This window comes from Elaeis guineensis, chromosome 3 (genome assembly GCF_000442705.2).
Source record: "Elaeis guineensis isolate ETL-2024a chromosome 3, EG11, whole genome shotgun sequence".
In the NCBI taxonomy this organism is placed as follows: Eukaryota; Viridiplantae; Streptophyta; class Magnoliopsida; order Arecales; family Arecaceae; genus Elaeis; species Elaeis guineensis.
The window spans coordinates 82,491,741-82,512,372 of record NC_025995.2 but is presented as its reverse complement, the minus strand read 5'-3'; the positions used below and the strand labels follow the sequence as shown (position 1 = coordinate 82,512,372).

Genomic DNA, 20,632 nt, shown 5'->3' with positions numbered 1-20,632 from the left:
ATTTGCCTCTCACAACCTACCAGTATTTTATCAAAATATAAATAATATATTAGACGCCAAATAAGAAAAACTAGTATTTTTTCCTATAGAAAACTATTATATAAACCTTTGCATTATTTTAACAAAGAATATATAGGTCTCTTATTGGGGACACCCAGCCTAATTTTGTGCACTAAAAAGTACAAAATGGACTTAATGCATATCCGGAGCCTAAACATCAGCCTCCCACAAGCTACAACCATTCTAAGAAGAAACAAAATTTGTATTTGATGTGAAGCGTTCAGCTCAATCATTCACCCATTTGTGCATGGAACAATGGCAAGTGATCGAATGGGCAGGTATATATTAGTCTTGGCCCATTCAATCACCAACCATTGGTTGATATGGGAACAGTGAGTGATTGAATTGGAATCTCTAGTTTCTCGAAAGATCCAAAAATGTACGAAGAAGCCACAACTTGGAGCAATATTAATCCCTTGATAAATATTTTTTTTTTCAATATTAACCATTTGATTTGTGAATCTTTTGCACCACAAATTCATGTCTGATATCCTCTCGCAAAGCCTTGATGGATTTTTCAAGGCACTAGTTTAATTAGAATGCCTATTTGTGGGCAATATATTTATGTGTCCAAGATTTATTTTGGAGCAACCTAGGACTTCATCTAAAAAAATGGACTAGAAGGTGTTGTTTAAGTTTCTTAGCTATACTTCTTTTGCTTAAGCCTAGGCATTTTCGCCAGACTAAGAGTACAAATCTAATCATAAATGCCATGATTGACTTATGGTCAGCTTTAAACTAGCATGTATTTAGTATCTTTTGGTCCACATACGGATAGATCAAATTCATTTGAATGCCATTCATAATGATCCAGATCTCATCGAAAAAAGCTTGATAAAAGATGTTATTTGACTTTCTTAGCCCTATTTAAGTACCCAATATCCCTCCAATACATAATCCATGTGGGACTAATCACTAGCTGATTTATATGAGAACCTATTTGGGTATATATTTAGTCTCAAATTTATTATGCATTGGGTGGATTTTGGATATTTATACAGAATCAAAGAACTCAAGTAATATATCTAGATAGCTTTTTTAGATGAAATCTTAGATCATTACAAATGCTATCCAAATAGATCCTTGTCCATGATTTATATGGACTAGGAGACGCTATAGCATAGATCTTTTTGGGCTAACTATAGGCTAACCGTGGTGTTTGTGATCAGATTTTCTCTCTTAGCCTAGTGAGGGTCTATCTTAGAATTTAAATAAGATAAATATATGGGGATTCATGCAAACATGTATTTTGTTTCATATTAATTATATTCAAGACAGATCTTAGATACTTATACAGGTTCAATAAATTTAAACAATATTTTTTGGCTAACTTTTTTGGATTGAGATCCTAGATCGTTACATATTAAGAGAAATAAAGTCATATTTTGAGCAAATATTGCAATATTAGTCAACCAGGCTCCATCATTTGTGGGGAACATCCCCATTAAAGGATCTAGGTCAAGAGTATCTCTCTAGCAAGATATGCTATGCAGAAGTATCCCACTTTTAGCCATAAGATATTAAAACAAAAACGCCTATAAAGTGCTAAAATCCACCTATTAAGTTGACAAAGACAATACATAGACTATATTAATTCCATAGGATCAAATAATATGCAAGAACAAGCCACACAAAACACACCAAAGTGAGTATAGCCTATCCTTAAAACCGAAAGGTGATCTAGATCATTTAATCAGGAACATGAGATTGTAAAGGCTAGCTTTGATTAAACCGCACCGCCTATTCGGCCAATGGGCTGCCATGACCAGTCTTAATAAATGGTGCAAAGTGTTGTGTTTATTATTATTCGCAAGGCATGGTCGATTTTTACCCAAAAAGCAGGCTCCTTTGGGTTTAAGTTAATCAGGCCAGCGGCATGAGGTGGAAGAATAATGGCATGAGCTCCCGTGGGTCCTAAGCTTCCTTTTCGCACCCAGCAGCCACCAAACATGACACACAGTCCTAGCTAGTGTCCGGGTCACTTCCCACCCTATCTCTTTCTTCAAAAGGAATCCAGTTGTGATCACCACCAGGTGAAAGTTTTGGACTCCATTCTTGTTCATAAATGAAGTATCCATTCCTGGTTCGTCTGATAGAGAGGTTAGAAACCAACAAGTAGATGTACATCACAGGGTATCCAAGGTAAACACTCTTGCTCCCCAATTGAAAGGGACCTCTTTTACATAAACAGACAATCAAATTAATGTCGGGGATTTCACGTTTCAGTGCATTCTTCATGCTAGGGCCACACCTATTGTGAAGTTAGTCGCCTCGGTATGCAAGCCTGATGGCATTGGGATCTAAAATTAGTTTATTGAATCTTTTCAATATCAACTTTCTTTTGCATTTCCTCAAGAAAAAGGTTCAGTATCTTTCCATGATTTCCTCCAAAAATGTCTCTAAATTTGCTATATATCAATCTCTGGTCACGCCATGTATTACACTCATTCCTCTTTTGTTAAAGAAATTGTAGTTGAGCTTAATTCAGTGAAGCATGAATAGTATATTTAAGATGGCAAGTATTAGGAAGCATGGTAGTATATGTAACCCTTCCTGGGGCATCCTTTAATTGCTACATTATTGGTTTTCTCAATGAAACACTGCATGGTCAGTGAAAGGTAACATACTGAGAAGTTGAAATAATAATTCACTAAAACTTTAATTGTGGTACTATGAATCATTAATCTTCTTGGCATGTTTAAAATTTAGAAGTACTATAATTACGCGAATGTTCCTATTCGTCTATCAGTTTGTTTTTTCTTTTTCCATGAGAATAATGATGGGAGCACCACCAAGTAGCATATCCGATGGGGAAACCCCTCTACAAGCAGTATTCATTGTGAGATAGCGCAAACAATAACAATTTTCGACAAAATTCTATCAAAAGAAATTTTCTGCATAACAGAAAGATGGCCAAATGTTTAAATCATGTCATGTTAAAAGTTTAAATCATGTCAGTTAATATAGCCAATTAGGCTTCATTTGACGCAAAGTGGGCGAAGTCATTTATACTATTCTCAAAATCCTTTGGAGGTTTCACCAAGGAAAAAAACATTGGAGGAATTTTCCCTATGGCAAATTGCTATGAAACTCCAAATACCGGGAAAAAAATTTATTATGTACCCTTGCTGCGTCCAAGCAATCATTTTAAGCCTACTTCTCAAGCATTTCCAAACTCGAGCAAGAAAGACAAAAGTAGAGAGAGAGGTGATAGCTATGGATCCAAGACCAAGAATGACCACATCTCCACGGATCACAAGAATAATTCAGTTATTTTCCTCCACGGAAACGTTTTATTAAAGGAATGGAGTACCTTAGCCAGGAGGTGAAACATGTGCTGGCATTTACAGGAGGGCGATGTACGTAGGTAGACCAAAAGTCACCCCTCGAATCCAAGCACTGGATCATACATACAATATACTCTTTTTTTTTTTGTATATAGAAATAGATGAGAGAGGAGTAGCACCAGTAGTTGCAGCACAATTAGCTGTAGCCTACCCGTAGTGAAGGTTGGAGAGAGACAGAGAGATGGAGAGGGAACTCACGTGTATTTGGGGACAGGCCTGCATTAATGCATGCAATTTACTGATGGTGATGAAATTATAAGGGCCTTTGTTTCTTTGTGGGGATGTTCCTTCTCTCTCTCCAGGCCTCTTTGTGGTGGGCTCAAGTTTCAACCCGTCCCCCCTCCTTCTCTCTCTCTCCCTCTCTCAGCCAATGTTTTATTTATTGGTAGTATTACCAGTACCCCTCACTCCCTTAGAAGAACAACTCCAGCCCCAACACCACCATCCCTTCCAGCAGCCCACTCCATAAAATCTCAAAGAAGGCTGCTAAACCTAAAGCTGTGAGAAAGCTGACTCCCTGTGTGTGAGAGAGAACTGTTCCAAACTGAGACCCCCCCTCCCCCCCCTCCCCCCAACCAAAAAAGGAAAAAAGAGAAAATCTTAGAGAGACCTTTTCTTCATCTCCAGCTGTATTAATTCTATCTTTTTTTTTTTTTCTTTTTAATCTGTATCCCCTCACCTCATATTGCCAAAGAACGGATCCATTCCCTAATCCCCACACCTTATTCCATGAACCATGTACATAGCTTCACATAGCGAGAAAAAAACCATAGATTTGAATTAACCAAGCTAGATAGAAATAGGGAAGATGTTGGACCCTCCTTCACCAGCTCCGCCGCAACCTCTCAGCATCAACACCTCCTCCATCCCTCCTGAACCCTTCCCTCCATTGTGTAATGTCAATACGACCAAGAAAAAGAGAAGGCCGGCCGGCACTCCAGGTATGAATAAAAACCCACATATGTCATGAACACTGGTCACTACTTTGTGTCATTACTGTAGTTTCTCTCTTTTTTTTTTCATAAAGAATTGTATCATCTTTGTTGGCCTAATTGGGTGTTGATGTGGGTGGTGGTGAATGCTAGACCCTGACGCCGAGGTGGTATCCCTGTCGCCGAGAACATTGCTGGAGTCGGATCGATATGTTTGCGAGATCTGCAACCAGGGATTCCAGCGCGACCAGAACCTGCAGATGCACCGGCGGCGGCACAAGGTGCCATGGAAGCTGCTGAAGCGGGAGGCCACCGAGGTGCGGAAGCGGGTCTTCGTCTGCCCCGAGTCGAGCTGCCTGCACCACGACCCCTGCCACGCCCTCGGCGACCTCGTCGGCATCAAGAAGCACTTCCGGCGCAAGCACAGCAACCACCGGCAGTGGGTTTGCGCCAAGTGCTCCAAGGCCTACGCCGTCCAGTCCGACTACAAGGCCCACCTCAAGACCTGCGGCACCCGTGGCCATTCTTGTGACTGTGGCCGTGTCTTCTCCAGGTGCCAATAAATTCTTGAGCCATATTTAAACTGTGATTAATTTATAACTTTTTTGTTTGTTTTGTGTCAAAAGAAAATAATGGTAGGAAGAGTTTATCTTGGGATGAAACGAGTGCCAAAGTGGATTTTGTTGTATTGTTTTGCTAACAATAGCTTAATTTTTCTGGTCACAAACTCCAGAGACGAGACTAGATTTCTGAGGGCATGATTTCATTTCTTTCCCATCAATTCCTTCAAGTTCTTGATCAGAAAAAAGCAAAGTAGCATTGGGCAACGAAGAGATCAGGACACAATTCCCGACACCTGCTTCCATTGGTTGCTTTCATCTTTGCTTTGATTTCAGTCCCAATTAATGTGTCCATGAACCCGGAGCCCAACATCTGATTTTGATCATCTCCTTGTCTCTTTTATTTGTTTTATCTTGGTCATGCTATATATTTAATATGCATATTTTGGATCCAAAATTTTGTGATCCTCATATCTAAATCCTTCTTCTCCCTCCATGGCCAGCCTCTTACCCTCCTAATGTTAGGATGAAATTATTTATTCTTTTCATTTCGCCGACAAGCACTGATTAACAAAATAATCTGTTTGACTACTTCCACTTTGGCATCAAATTTTGTTACCGCAGGGTGGAGAGCTTCATAGAGCACCAAGACGCATGCAATGCCGGCCGAGCCAGAGCCGAGCTTCAGACACTCCAGCCTGCATGCCTATCAAGGACTGCGTCAAGCCCGAGCCGATCGAGCGACACCAACTTCAGCCAAGCAGGCTGGCCTGGCCTGCCAATGCCGAATCTGGCCACCATCTTCCTCCACAATGACCAAATTCCCTCCCCTCAGTCTGATCATCGCCGCACCCACCACACTGAGCTCCAGCTTCTACCCCCATCCAATACCAAGTCCACAAGCCTCCCCTCACCCATACTCTCTCCTACCTCCCACGAAGCACATGCCACCAAATTGCAGCTCTCCATCGGCCCCGGCGGTGATCGGGCACCTCCTGAGGAGCCAGGATCGGCCGCTGTGAGGTTCAAGGAGGAGGCAAGAGAGCAACTAAGGCTAGCAATGGCCGAGAAGGCATTGGCAGATGAGGCGAGGCAGCAAGCAAAGCGGCAAATAGAATTGGCTGAGCAAGAATTCGCGAATGCTAAGAGAATAAGGCATCAAGCGCAGGTGGAGATTAATAGAGCGCATGCTCTTAGGGAGCATGCAGTGAAGCAAATCAACTCGACATTGCTCCAGATTACATGCTATGCTTGCAAGCAGCAGTTCCACGCCAAGCCTATCATGGCCTCTGATGAGAATTCTCTAGTTGCGAGCTATATGTCTTCGGTGGTGACCGAAGGTGAGGAGGAGAATGATGACCAGAACCAGCTGCAAAAGATTTCTAGCACATAGTTGCTAATATCTATTTCAACCCAAATCTCTTTCTTTTGAGTATACTGGGTCATGTAATTAGGTATAGTGATGTTTGGATTTTCAAAATTTCAAGGGGTCTTGTGACATGGAATGTTTTATGTTGTCCCTTTTTCTTTTGACGATGATGATTTTATGATGGCTTACCCCTTTCTTTTTGTATTAGAATCTCTTAGGGTGGGCTTGTAATTTGCAAAGATTACCGAAATATATTAGAAAAATCCTCATGCAATCTTAAATTCTCTCTCTCTCTCTAGAAGAATGTCTGCATCTCTAAATAGCTGCGCTGGCCAGAAGATCTCTAATCACGTATTTGAAACCGCATATCCGTTTATGTTGTTATGACTTAGATAAATATTTTGGCTTTCTTAAAACAAATTATTAAACATGCAAGGAGATTAACATAAGCTGGTTGGTGCTCGCCTTTTGTTCTCTTCTTCTCCCTCTCTCTCTCTCTCTTATGCCTTCCTCTCTTTTTCCCTTCCGTTCTCTCTAATATGAGTTATATTGTTTTCGTGCAACTCTTTCATGCTGCAACTTCCTTAGAGGAAGAGTGAGAGTGGGGGAACGCAAATAATAGCAAACTGGGTACTGACCCAAATGCACTAGTGATCTTAAAGGGCTTAACAACCATCACAACAGTGGAAGCTGCAGCAATACCACTACCAGTCCACAATGTGTGTGGGGGGAGAGAGAGAGAGAGAGAGGTCTGGGGTGAAGGGCATGCTGCCTTGGCACTTTTCAGTGCTTTTGGTCTCTTCTCATTCAAATATATAATATTTCTCTCGCATATTTGATTTACATAAAGATATCATGTAGAAAAACAAAATATCAGAGGCATGGTTTTCAGTGCCACACACTCTCTCTCTATATGCGTGAGAGAATCAGAGCAGCGGCAGGTGGTGAGCGAGGAGACCAGCGTCCTTCCTTTTAAAGAGTTGACACACTACACGGGTGGCCTTAACGTGTGGATTTTTCTGTGGACTTGTGGTGGCTGAACCCTTCGCCGCTACAACCGAAGCAGTAGCAACAGCTAGAAAACCCAGGAAGGGAACGCGGTCTCCCATGGCAGTCCGATGGGGTTTTCCTCGTGCTCCTTGCTTTCCTCGGGAAACGTGAGCTCCCTCTTTCTCCGTTTCTTAGTAAAGCCTCTCTCTTTCTCTCTCCCCGCTGTTAACTCTCCTTTCTCTTTAACCTTTTCTTCTCACTTTTTCACCGCAGTGAATGCACTACTGAACTCTCTCGTGTGGGCTGGCACAGGGCAGGACGTGGTAGTACCTTCGGGTTCAGAGAGTAGGTCAAGACCCAATAGGCCTTTGTTGTGGACCCTTGGAGTGCGGCTGTTCTTAGCCTTTTTCTTTGGCTTCCTCTCCTGTCTCACTAGAGGTTTCATACGCAAAGTAGGAGTTGATGTAGCTATACGTCTTATTGTTGTGAAGTAGTGTGAAGAGGTTCGGTTGGCTTTTTCCTGACTAGCTTAAATTTCTTGAATTATATAACCTAGCGTAGCAAAATCCTATATAGTTATGTTTGAGAACTTTAAGACTAGAAAAGTCTTCAATTATGTTTGTTATATCTAATATACATGATCTATTTACAAAAGAATACTCATGAAAGGGCACCGCCATAACCTAAAATTGAAATATGCAGTATAGCATAGCATTTGAAAAGAAAAAAGAAAAAGAAAAACCATGATATCAACGAGAGCTCAAGAAAGTTAATTAATGCTCTCTCTCTCTCTCTCTAGATATTTTTTAGATAGAAACTAGACTTGTTCATTAGGCAAGCTGGGCATAATCGAAGGTAACCAAGTCACCCTGGCTCGGCCCAGCTTAGCATTAGGGTATGCTTCCCATGCTTGAGCCCGCTACTCATTAAGCTCCAGGCTTTTGGACTAGGCCTAAGACTTCTTAAACCTATTCCCCCAAATACACCAGGTAGACAAGGTGCTTCGCTACTTCAGCTTTGATGATGGCCTTTGAATGCTCTGGTTCACTCTTTCAATCGGTAGCTATTGCTGTTGACTACCTTCCTTGCTTCTCTGGGACTCGAGGCCCTCTTCTTGATAAGTCATGTCCAGTGCTCATGCCAGTGTCCATTCTTCATTGGTGGTGGAGAGATGTGATTGTTGAAGAGGGTGGCGTAGGCCTTGGAATGCTCAGCATGGAGGAAATTTGGAATGATGATCCTTATCTTTGTGACACAGAAGGTTCTTGATAGGAACTCGAGCAATCATGCTAGAAATCAGAAGCTTACTAAAGATGCCCTTGTTAGTGATTTGGAGGAGCTGGGTGATAGCTACCTTTGCAGCCAATAAGGTAGGCTTGGAAGCAAAGCAACGAAGGTCAGGGTTGTGCTTAGTGATGTGAGTGATCTTCGTGAGGGCCATGATAGAGTGTAGTGCATATCATCGGAGCTTTCTCGAGGATTGTTGGGTGGACGTCTGGCCAAACATCCACCCAACAAGTGATATCAGAGCCAGGCGGTACAAGGATGCAAATTGCAGTGATGGTGAGTAAGACTGAAGATGGAGAAGATAGGATCAATCAAGATGGAGATCAATAAGTTTGATGGAAAGCGCAATTTCTCCTTGTAGCAGGCAAGAGTGAAGGACGTGCTCATCCAACAAGGATTGATTTGATACTCTCTTATGTGAGGAGAAGCCGACCACTATGGAGGTGCGGGATTGAAAACGGCTACAGATACAGGCGGTGAGTACCATCCGCATATACCTAGCAGATGAGGTGGTGATCCATATGCTTAGCGAGACTTCTCCGATGGTATTATGGTCGAAGCTCAAGGAGTTGTACATGATGAAATCTCTCATCAACATTTTTTTTCTCTGAAAGCAGTTTTACCAGCTGCGGATAGCTGAGGGACAGAGCGTGCAGGAGCATTTAAGTCACTTCGATAAGATCCTCACCGACCTTCTCAGTATTGATGAAAATATTGAGGAGAAGATCAGGGTGTTGATTTTGCTGACGTTGCTTTTTCCTTCGATGAGTCTTTGGTGACTACTCTTCTAGTGGGGAAGAGCACCATCAAGATGGACGAGGTCACCGCGGCGATACTCCAGAATAAATTTCTTAGGAGAGAGAACCAAGCTTCAAGCTCAGGTGACGGTAGCTCAGCTTTGATAGCTTCTGGAGGAGCAGGAGGTGATAGACGAAGCGACAGAAGATTGTGACGAGGGCGGTCCAAGTTCAGGAGGGATTTGAGCAAGATCAGGTGTTATTGGTGTGACGAGTTAGGCATCTAGTTAGAGATTACTTTCAACTTAAAAATTGAACGATGACTATTGTGGCGACGGTCAGTAGCGATTCAGAGATAGATGTCCTGGAGATATCTGACGAGGTATCTACTTCTTTCCAGTAATGGATTTTAGATTCTGCATGCACATATCATGTATGTTGTAGAGAGGAGTAGTTTGACTTTCTAGAGAATAGTGAAGGCACTGTTTATCTACTGGAAGGATCAAGCTGTGCGATTAGAGGTATCGGGATGGTCAGCTGGAGGACATATGACGATGCAGTGAGGAGATTGAGGAAGGTTTGATACATACCCGATTTCAGACGAAATCTTATCTCATTGAGTAGACTGGATTCGAGAGGCTACAGGATAGTAGCTGTGGAGGAATCCTGAAGGTGCTATACGGTGATAGGATTGTACTGGAGGGAAAAAGAAGAGGAGAGGACATTATTACCTGATGGAGAGTCTAGTGCGAGGTGGAGCTTCAGGAGCCAGAAGGAGTCCAGAGCGAGGTAGAGCTCCAGATGGAGGTGGATCGGGCACGAGATAGGAGACTCGAGAGGACGAGAGGTGATGTCACAAGGTGAGATTCCTATTGCCGCAGGATGATGTCCTAAGTAGGTCTCAGGTCAGGAGGAGAATAGCATATAACGGAGATAAGATCGAGCGATCTGGCTTGACTCTCATGTTTGTCCATCCATGATCAGCAAGCGATTGTCCCAAGACATAGGGGCGAGTAGATCCAGAAGCTCTCGAAGTTAGGAGGAGGTCAAATATCGAGTCGAGATAAAGATTGTTAGGATTTGATGTCTCAAGATTTGATCCATATTGAGCCCACAATAAAATCTGCGATGACAAATAAAATCCAACAAAATCATGATCACCTCAAACGGAGTCCGGACGGTCAAGATACGCGCGATTGAAGATGGCATGGAATCCAGAGTGATGGAGGACCACCAGCGGTCGGTGGAGTGGTCCAGGTGTGGCCGCACACAGGCTGGGCGTGCAAGGCGTGGCCTAGCAAGCGGCCCGGTGTGGGGTGCAGCCCACGTGCGGGCGAGCATGGTGCAGCCCGAGCATGGGCCGACCCAGGCCCACGTGCACACATGCGGTGGTTTCAGCAACCTGATTCTCTAATCCATGATGGATCGGGTGGTCCACAACCGATTGCGCGGACCACTTGTGCATTTTTCATGCATTTCGTGCGGTCCACGTTATTATTTTGTAGACCAATGTGCGATCGGAGGGCATGGGTAGTTCCCGGTGTTGATCCAATGGATAGAAAGCTTGATGGGCCTGATTAGGACTCCTGATATGGTTCTAATTGGGTTTAAGGCCTTTAAAAGGCCATGAACAATGAGCAGATGCTGTGGTGGTTTTGGTTTTTCATGGGAGAAGAACCCAAGTGGTCTGTTGGTCTGATGTACGCAGACGCAGACAGCTTCGCATGAAAAATTGAAAGCCCGTGAAGAGAGAGAAGGCATGGTGCTGAGAGGAGAAGCTTCAAGGAGGCTTCTGAACAGCGGATAGTGATTGCTTCAGGGGTTCAGGGGAGTCTTCCAAGAGAGAGCTTTTGTAAGGGAGAACTTTCTGTGAGAGAGAAATTGGGTGTATGAGGGTCGAGGGTGAGAACTCTTCTTGTAATTTTTTTTTTCTCATAATGAAGTTTGCATGTCCAGTAGAGGTGAGCTTTTTTTTGACTGATCTACATATTTGATTATTTTCTGTTCATTTCTTTTTTCTTCTTTCTGCATCACGCGGTATCGAAAAGGTACGAAAGGTGGTGTCCTGGCCAGACATCCACCCAATAAGGATTATGGTGAAGTAAAAGAGGGTGCGAAACTTGGTACTTGCTCTTAAAGATGGTCGAGTTTTTCTTGATCAATTGCCACAATACCTTGGTCACCATGACCTTCATCTTGTCCTTGGTGGCCAAGTTGTCCACCTAGATCCCTTGCTTTAGTCTTGAACGTAGAGGACAATCAGGACTTCCAAGAGGTGATGGCACCATTGGTAGCTGTGGTGGTGGATTTGGAGAAGACGAGAACCCTCTTTTAAGAGGGGATGGCACTATTGGTAGCTATGGGAGATGAGGTGACAACAACCCTAATGTTCTCATTCTTCCATTAATCAAGTGAACCATTGCTATTTTAGTTCAAATGGGCAAGGTCATCAAACCAGGTATAGATGGATGGGCTATATATATTATATATTTATATAAATGTCAGGATAGGCTGATGTAATTTTAAGTATGACCCATCGGCTAATGGATATGCTCAAATTTTAAACTCAGCTTGGCTCGCTAGTCTTAAATTCTAGGCTTTGGCTTGTTTGAAACTCATTGGGCTTGAGCAGGCTAGGCAAATTGTCTAGCAATTGAATAGGTTTAAGAGGGATGCTTGTCTTTCATGCTCACCCAAAACCCTAACTCTAGTTTCATCATCGCCACCCTTGCTCTTGTTGGGAATTGTGTCCCAAAGTCAATCATCAGTCTGTTGACGATTGAGCTAATTATTATAATTATATATAAATTATTAAAATAATAAATATTATTTAATTTTTTCATCACTTTGTGTACATCTTATTTGAACTCCTATTTTGTGATGAAGTCTTTAAGACCATCTGAATCGATATAGGAGGATATATCATTTAGTCCTTAAATCCTAGTTTACAATCAGATGATATGCTATTATTAGGATGATAACTATATCAAGTATAGATCATTATGTATCATGTACGTTGATTGTCCTCTTAACCAAGGAGTATGGAGATACTAGTATGGCATGTAAGTAAGACATAAGGATACATCTTACTGAATGTGACTAACTGCTGAGCATTCTGCTGTCAAAAATAACTCATGAAAGATATGAATATAAGTGTCACTCCAATCTGAGATTATCATGGTGACTTGCAAGCAATTCACTGTGCTTTGATGCCGGACTACTTAAATTTTAATTCAGTGATGAAAGATTTCTGAGCATAGTCACGTACTTGTGAAGTCGGTATGTGAGTTAAGATGGAATTGACCCCTCCTAATAAGTAGAAGCTAATGTATCAGTGTGTTTCAATTCAGTAAAATCTCGATCGGGATAATCTATGTGATGTATTTGAAAAGTTAAAATACAATATGGATGACTTTTTCAGGGTTGACAGTTAAATCTTAGATCACCTTAAGCATTTAGGTAAAAAGAATAAATTATACGGTAACTATATACCAATAGGTTCTTAAACGTTGTTTTACAATCTTTCGACCTATCCGGACATTGGGTGCCATTACTAGATGGTCACTTTGATTGGTATAGAAAGATTGTTTCTGTGTTACTGACTTAGGTTTGAACCTATGGGGCCACACTTAAAAAAAGTCTTTGACTGATCATGTGGCTGATTGATGATTGAGAATCATTTTAGGATATGATCATCAATTCGATTGATGATTAACCTCATATAAAAATTATAATAAATTAATTCACTAATTATTAAAAGATCGATTAGTGATTAGATTGCTAATTAGTTTAATTTGATTGAGCATTGAGATTTGGATCAAATCTAATTAAATTAAATTTAATTTTGTTTGATCCGATTAGATATAAGATGACCTAATCGCTAAGGGTGTTTAATTTTTGATTTGATCAGAATTTGAGCTTGATTAATTTTTAATTTGATTAAGATTTAATTGAGATTATTTATTATCTAATTAGATTAGATTCAGTGGTTTAATTAGATCTAACCTAATTTAGTTGGGTTAAGAATGTAATTGAATAAGAATTCGAATTGAACCAACCCTGCGCCACCTCTTCTCTGCGCCATTTTATCTTCACGTAAGAAAAGTTCTTATGCAAATTTTTTCTCACTCCTAGAAGGTTTTGTCACCTCTTCTCTAGTTTCATTTGGATGAGGATAAATTTGATTAATTATTTGAATTCAAAAGATTTGAATTTGACTTGAAAATAAACTAAAACTTATCTTTATCCTTACCTTGACGCCATCACCTTTAGAAGGCTGAGTTTTGTATGATGATTTGAGAGGGGAATGGCATGAGAAATATCTCATGCCTCAGCTCTTCTGATGCCCCACTTGGATAAGAATGAAGTGGTTTTAGTTTGAATTTAAAATAGTTTAAATTCAAACTAATTCGAGCCACCTCATCCTTATCCTATCCCATCTCCACGCCACCTTAAATTCTTCTCATTTTTGTACAACAAGAGAGTTGAATTTTATCATGGAAAACTTCTTCTGAGATAGTATGGGTGTGAAACAGAGAGGGGGCAAGCTTTTGTGCGTGAGAAACAGAGGAAGATTCCTTCCTCTTTGGGCGTGAGGTCTAGGGTGGGTTCTAGGGTTTCAGCTCTAGATTTTGTATGAGAAAAAAAAACACAAGAGTATCTTGTTCCAATCTCCCACACTACCACCTTCTCATGTAGCTCCATCTTTTGATTCAAAAAAGTCTGGATGATCCAAAGGAAGGAGCGTAAATCAGCCATCCAGAGCCTTCGGTGCGAGCTAGCACTTTCGAGAATGACAATCTGATAAGGGCTTCCAGTGGATGACCTGTAGAGGTCGGACGAGCTGTGCGGCTACTCAACATCAGAAAGAATCTCATACCATGCCTATCAACAGTGACGATCATTGATCCGTGCAAAGATAATGAGTTCTAAACTCATCTGATTACATCTAATGGTTAGATCTGATCTAGAGCATCAATATGATCGATGCAGTTTTTCTTTATATCAGATTTTTGTATGCAAAATTTTATATCATGAATCTTTAAAAGATAGTTTAGATCTAATCTAAAGCATGTGTAGAAGATTAAAATATTTAATCTAATATTTTTTGCTATGCAAAATTAAAAAAAATGCATGCTTTAAACTGTCAGTTTTCTTTCAAATGGTATTAGAGCTTCATTACTTTTAACATGAATATTTTATATATAATCTAATTTTAGTTGTTTAGATTAGATCTAAATAATTAATCTAGAATCTAAGTAGTGCAGTAATCGAATTGGATAAATCTCTATAGCCGGTTATAGGAACAAGTAGGATTTTATGGCCCTTTCCTCCCATTCGATAGAGTTCTACTGTGACGTGTAGAGATATTGCGTGATCTTTTTCATGAAGATGAACAACAAAAAAAATTAAAAATTTTTATTTTAGATCTGATATATTATATGTTAGATCTGAAATTAAAGTTTATTTGATTGTATAACAGTTTGTAAAAATATTTTATAAAATTTAAAACTATTTTCAAATATCAAATCCCAACTCATGTTAGCTCAAAACTTAATTGAGAATTAAGTAATCTAAATTTGAGAATCAAAAATCTAAGGCATAAATTTCATAATTCATGGGTTTATGGGTTAGCTCGAGTCAAGTCCATTTAACTGGGTTAGACCTAGGATTAGAAATCATTGATAATAGACTATATTAGTAATTAATTAAATCAAATTAATAGTTAATTTTGATTAGATTAATTCTGATCTTAATCAATTCTCAATAGTTGTAGTTGGTTAGAATCCATATCTTTGATTAGATTAAGATGGACCTTGATCATAGCTCTGTGGTCGAACCCAAGTCTATAAGTTGATCAAATTAAAACTGACTAATCAGTTGGTGTCTAAGATAAGTATGGTAGTCTTAATCAATGGTTATTAATTGGGAGCTACTCATATAGATTGAGCCTATGATGAGTTAATGACATATCCCTCCCACCGATCTCACTTATCTGACCAATGTGGTCAATTATATTTTGATCAAATCACTTAATGATTGGGGTTGACCTATGCTAATTAGGAAATTAATATGACTAATTTTGGTGTCTCTAGTTTAACTTGTCTATAATCCTCTTCATGACTTGATGAAGTCAGTGGGAGGATTTATGACTGGTTGATTGGACTAGCTTATACCTAATCTTCTTTGATCTAACTTGATGAAATCAGTAAAAGAATTAAGATTAACTGATCAAATCTTATCTCATCTTTCATTTCATCTAATTAAATCTTCTAAAATTATTAGGTCTCTAAAAATAAAATAGTTATGGTGATAACTAGATCATAGCCTCCCATTAAGTTAGATGATAATAGGTCCAACAGTTTGGATGATCATTGGAGGCGCCATACATCTGGTGCTTATCTGACTGTCGAAATTATCATTCATAACATATTGATTTAATTGTGTCTTTCTAATAATAGTTAGGTTGGCCAAGCCACACTCGGATCTATTCACTTATTTGTCAGATATACTAAATTTTGACATATTAATGGTCGGATCTAACCAGAACTTTCAGAAGAGGTGCCACACGCCTGCTGAAGAGGTGTTTGAGATAAAATTAATTGCTAAAAATTATTTGATAAAATGTTGATTAAGAATCTATCCATGAGTGCATAGGGGTTGGTCGAGCCATACTCGGACCCATGTGCAGTCTGTGAGGATTCAGGTACCTACTAAGGAATTAGTGTAATTTCTTGAATTGAAGGTAGAGGCTACCAATTTGAATAAAATAGTAAGAAAATCTTTAGACTAAAGTCCATATCTTTAGACTTAATCAATTCATATACTAACTAGATTTTAGCTTTTCTTTTTGTAGTTATGGCCACTACCTTATTGCTCCGATCACTATTGGATAATGATAAATTAATGGGTCCAATTTTGATAGATGGTATCAAAAACTAAAAATAGTTCTGGAGCACGAATGGATCTTGTATATGCTGACAGATCCGACATTCAAGGAGCTAGCTTCGAATGCCCGCAGTACGATCCGAGACACTTATCAGAAGTAGCTCAACGACCGAACTACGGTTCGTTGCATTATGCTGGCAGTAATGAATGATGAGTTCAGCCATAGATTTGAGAGTGCTCAACCACAGGATACGTTGCAAATATTGAACGACTCTTTTGGCATGCCCGATGATGTTGAGAGGCACAAGATAAGTTGTACCATCTTTAACGCTCGAATGAGAGAAAGGACATCAGTCACTGATCATGTACTGTACATGATCGAGATGATTGAGCACTTGAGTAAGCTCAACTTTCTCCTGTATGAGCAGTTGGAGAAGGATGCCATTTTTAACTCTTTGCCTAAATCCTATCTCTCTTTTTTTACTCATTATCAAATGACAAAGCCTGCAATCAACTACCATGATTTACTGGAGTTACTATAGAATTTTGAGAAAGATTACCAGCTCTACAAGGAGTCGGTGAATGTGGAGGAAGGGTCTTCTTTTAAACGTCGACCTTTTAAGAAAGAGAAGAAGAACAAGAAGAATAAGAAGAAAATGTAAAGTGCTTGGGCACCCAAGCCCAATCAGACCAAGAAACCTAAGTCCAATCAGAGTTAGGCAGAATACTTCTACTATAAGAAGCAAGGGTACTAAAAGAGGAACTGTCCTCAGTACATTATCTTTCTGGATCAGAACAGGCCAAGAAAGAAGCAAGCTGTTACTAGGCAAGATAATTATATGATAATACCTTGTAATTTCTTAATTTATGATTCTACTACTTTGATATTAGATACCGAAAGCCCTTTTAATATTTACAATTCGTTGCAGAGTCTGCAAGTCAGTAGGAGATTTGAAGAAGATGAAAGATTTTTTGATGTTGGAGATGAAAGATCAGTTTCAGTTCTAGTGTTAGAGATTATTAAGCTTGTATTCAAGTCCAATATAATTGTTCTTAGTAAATGTCACTTTTTATCATTCATTTTTATTGAATATTATTTCTGTAGGTCTTTTGACCATGTATGGTTATAAGATTTTAATAAAAAAATATTTTTAATATCATTATAAATGGTGTTAATGTGATGAATGAAAAATTGAATAATAAAATTTATATATTGTCATAACCTATTAGTATAATGTATACGTCCAGAAAACATCTTAGAATTAATGATGTCTCTGATATTTACCTTAAGTACTATAGGTTAGGTCATGTTAATAAAATAAAATAAACAGATTGACTCAAGAGAAAATTCTCAAAGTTAGTGATTGTGAATCACTTCCAACCTGTGAGTCCTATCTTCTTGAAAAAATGATCAAATCACCTTTTACTGAAAAGGTGAGCAAGCCAGTGAAGTTCTAGGTTTGATACATACTGATATATGTGGACCCATGAACATGAGTACCAGAAGTAGGTATTATTATTTCATTATATTTACAGACGGCCTATATCAAGGTATGGACAAGTCTATTTAATGACATATAAGTCTAAATCATTTGAAATATTCAAATGATTCTGTAATGAAGTAGAAAAATAAACTAGAAAGAGTATTAAAACTCTTCGATCCAATCGAAGAGGTGAATACCTCTCCAGTGAGTTTCTGACATACTTAGAAGAGAATGAAATTCTCTCGTAATGGATCCTTCATGGAACACCATAGCATAATGGTGTGTCGGAAAGGAAGAATTGAACCTTATTAGACATGGTTCTGTCCATGATGAGCTTTGCAAGTCTGTCAATTTTTTTTGGAGATATGCACTTGAGTCAGCTTGTTATATTCTAAATAAAGTTTCGAGTAAGTCCGTAAGTAAAACACCACATGAGATATTGACAGAGCGTAAACCAGTACTCTCCCATCTTAGAGTTTGGGGGTGTTCGGTTTATGTCAAACATTTTAAAACTAACAAGCTTGAATCTAAATCTAATAAATATCTACTCATTGGGTACCCAAAAGAGACTAAGAGATATTACTTCTACTTTGCTGATAAATAAAAAGTGTTCATCAGCAATAGGACAGTCTTTCTGAAAAGAAAAGTTTCTTGAAGAAAGAACTAATGCCTCTAAAATTAAACTTGATAAAGTTTAATTAGTAGAAGAACCGACACAATATAGTAAATCCATAGAGTCAGATTTGATTAGATCAAACTTGAAATCTGTTATAGAGATATCTTTAAAGAGATCCGGTAGAGTACCACGTCAACCAGACAGATAGTACGATTTCTTGATCCGAAACGGTGATCCTATTGAACTCCATAAGAATAATGAAGATTCGATCACCTATATGGATGCAATGCAGAGGTCTGACTTTGATAAGTAGTTAGAAACCATGAAATTCGAAATGAAGTTCATGAAGGTCAATGATATATGGACATTGGTTGACTCATCTGAAGGGGCAAAATCTATAGGGTGTAAGTGGATCTTCAAAAGGAAGAGTGGCACAACCAAAAAAGTGAAGATCTATAATATCCGTTTGGTTGTCAAGGATTACCATCAGCATTATGATATTGACTATGATGAGATATTTTCTCCTGTGGCAATGCTCAAGTCTATTCAGATTATGCTTGCGATAGCAATACATCTGAACTATGAAATCTGACAAATGGATATAAACAAAACCTTCCTAAATAGAGAGTTGGAAGAAGATGTATATATGATACAACTTAAAGATTTTATATCCATAGATGAGTCTAAGATGTGTAAGCTTTAGAGATCCATTTATGGACTTAAGCAGGCATTTTAGAATTAGAACATGTATTTTGATAAAGTGATCAGAATGTATGGTTTCATTAAGAATGAAGAAAAACCTTGTATATACAAGTGGATTAATAATTCTGTGGTAGTATTTCTTATTTTGTATGTGGATGATATCTCTTAATCGAAAATGATATCTCTGCATTATAAGAAATAAAGGTTTGGCTGTCATCACAGTTCTTCATGAAGAACTTGGGAGAAGTATCTTACATTTTTGAGATGAAGATCTATAGAGATAGATCTAAAAGATTACTTGGATTATCCCAGTCCATGTACATTGATATTGTGCTGAAATAGTTTAGCATGAAGAATTTCAAAAAAGGCTATCTTCCGATACGCCAGCGAATTTTTCTCTTGAAGAGTGATTGTCCGATAACTCCTCAAGAGAGAGAGCATGTGAGTAAAATTTTATATGCTTCGATAGTGGGATCTATTACGTATGCCATGACTTGTATGAGACTGGACGTGGTATACTCACTAGGAGTAATGAGCACATACCAGTCCGATCCAGATGAGAACTACTGAAAGATCATAAAGACCATCCTTAAGTATTTGAGAAATACCAAGGACCAGTGGCTTATCTACAGAGAATCCGACTTAAAATTAAGAAGTTTATAGACTTTAATTTTTAATCAAATCATGATGACAGTAAGAGCATATCGGGATACATTTATATCCTGAATAGTGGAGCAATCTGCTAGAAGAGTTTCAAGCAGCACACCGTGGCCGACTCTACTTGTGAGATAGAATATATCGTGACATCTGATACTGCGAAGGAAGCTGTGTGGTTATGAAAGTTCATCGATGAGCTCGGAGTGGTATCCTCCCTCGATGGCTCTGTCTTGTTGTACTGCGACAGTACTGGTACTATTGCTCAAGCGAATGAATTGAAGTCACATCAGTACACCAAGTACATTCTGCATCCCTACCACTTAGTCTGAAAGATCGTGCATCGAGGTGATGTCGAGCTTTAGAAGATCGATGAAAAAGAGAACTTGACCGATCCATTTACTAAAGCCCTTGATGTCAAGAAGTTCGAAGATTATAAATCAAAAATGGGTATACGATACTGTACCGATTGGCTTTAGTCCAAGTGGGAGTTGTTGAAAATTTTTTAAAATCAATCATCAGCCTGTTGACGGTTGAGCTAATTATTGTAATTATATATGAATTATTAAAATAATAAATATTATTTGATATTTTCATCACTTTGTGTACATCTTATTTGAACTCCTGTTTTGTGATGAAGTCTTTAGGACTATTTGAATCAATATATGAAGATATATTGTTTAGTCTTTAAACTTTAATTCACGACCAAATGATATGCTATTATTAGGATAATAGCTATATCAAGTATAGATCGTTGTGTGTCATGTGCGTTGGTTGTCCTCTTAATCAAAGAGTGCGGAGATACTGGTATAGCATTTAAGTAAGATATAAAGGTATATCTCACTGAACGTGATCAACTATTGAGTACTCTGCTGTCAAGAGTAACTCATGAAGGATATGAGTATAAGTGTCCCTCTGATCTGAGATCACCAGGGTCACTTGTAAGTAACTCACTATGCTTTGGTGCCGAACTATCTGAATTTTTAATTTAGTGATGAAAAATTTT

The 20,632-nt window shown here is 39.0% G+C and overlaps 1 protein-coding gene across 1 annotated transcript; it reads left to right on the top strand.

Moving 5' to 3' along the window:
• The first annotated feature begins 3,755 nt into the window (after positions 1–3,755).
• LOC105041918 (zinc finger protein SHOOT GRAVITROPISM 5) lies at positions 3,756–6,535 on the top strand. Its single transcript, XM_010918988.4, has 3 exons — positions 3,756–4,348; positions 4,493–4,892; positions 5,524–6,535. The coding sequence occupies exons 1-3, from the start codon at positions 4,216–4,218 to the stop codon at positions 6,290–6,292; spliced, it is 1,302 nt and encodes a 433-aa protein (XP_010917290.1). The 5' UTR covers positions 3,756–4,215; the 3' UTR covers positions 6,293–6,535.
• Positions 6,536–20,632: the final 14,097 nt, after the last annotated feature.

Coding starts and splice junctions, on each gene's coding strand:
- LOC105041918 (XM_010918988.4), top strand. CDS start 4,216: ATGTTGGACCCTCCTTCACCAGCTCCGCCGCAACCTCTCAGCATCAAC. Junction 4,349..4,492: donor AAGGCCGGCCGGCACTCCAG/GTATGAATAAAA, acceptor GGTGAATGCTAG/ACCCTGACGCCGAGGTGGTA. Junction 4,893..5,523: donor TGTGGCCGTGTCTTCTCCAG/GTGCCAATAAAT, acceptor TTGTTACCGCAG/GGTGGAGAGCTTCATAGAGC.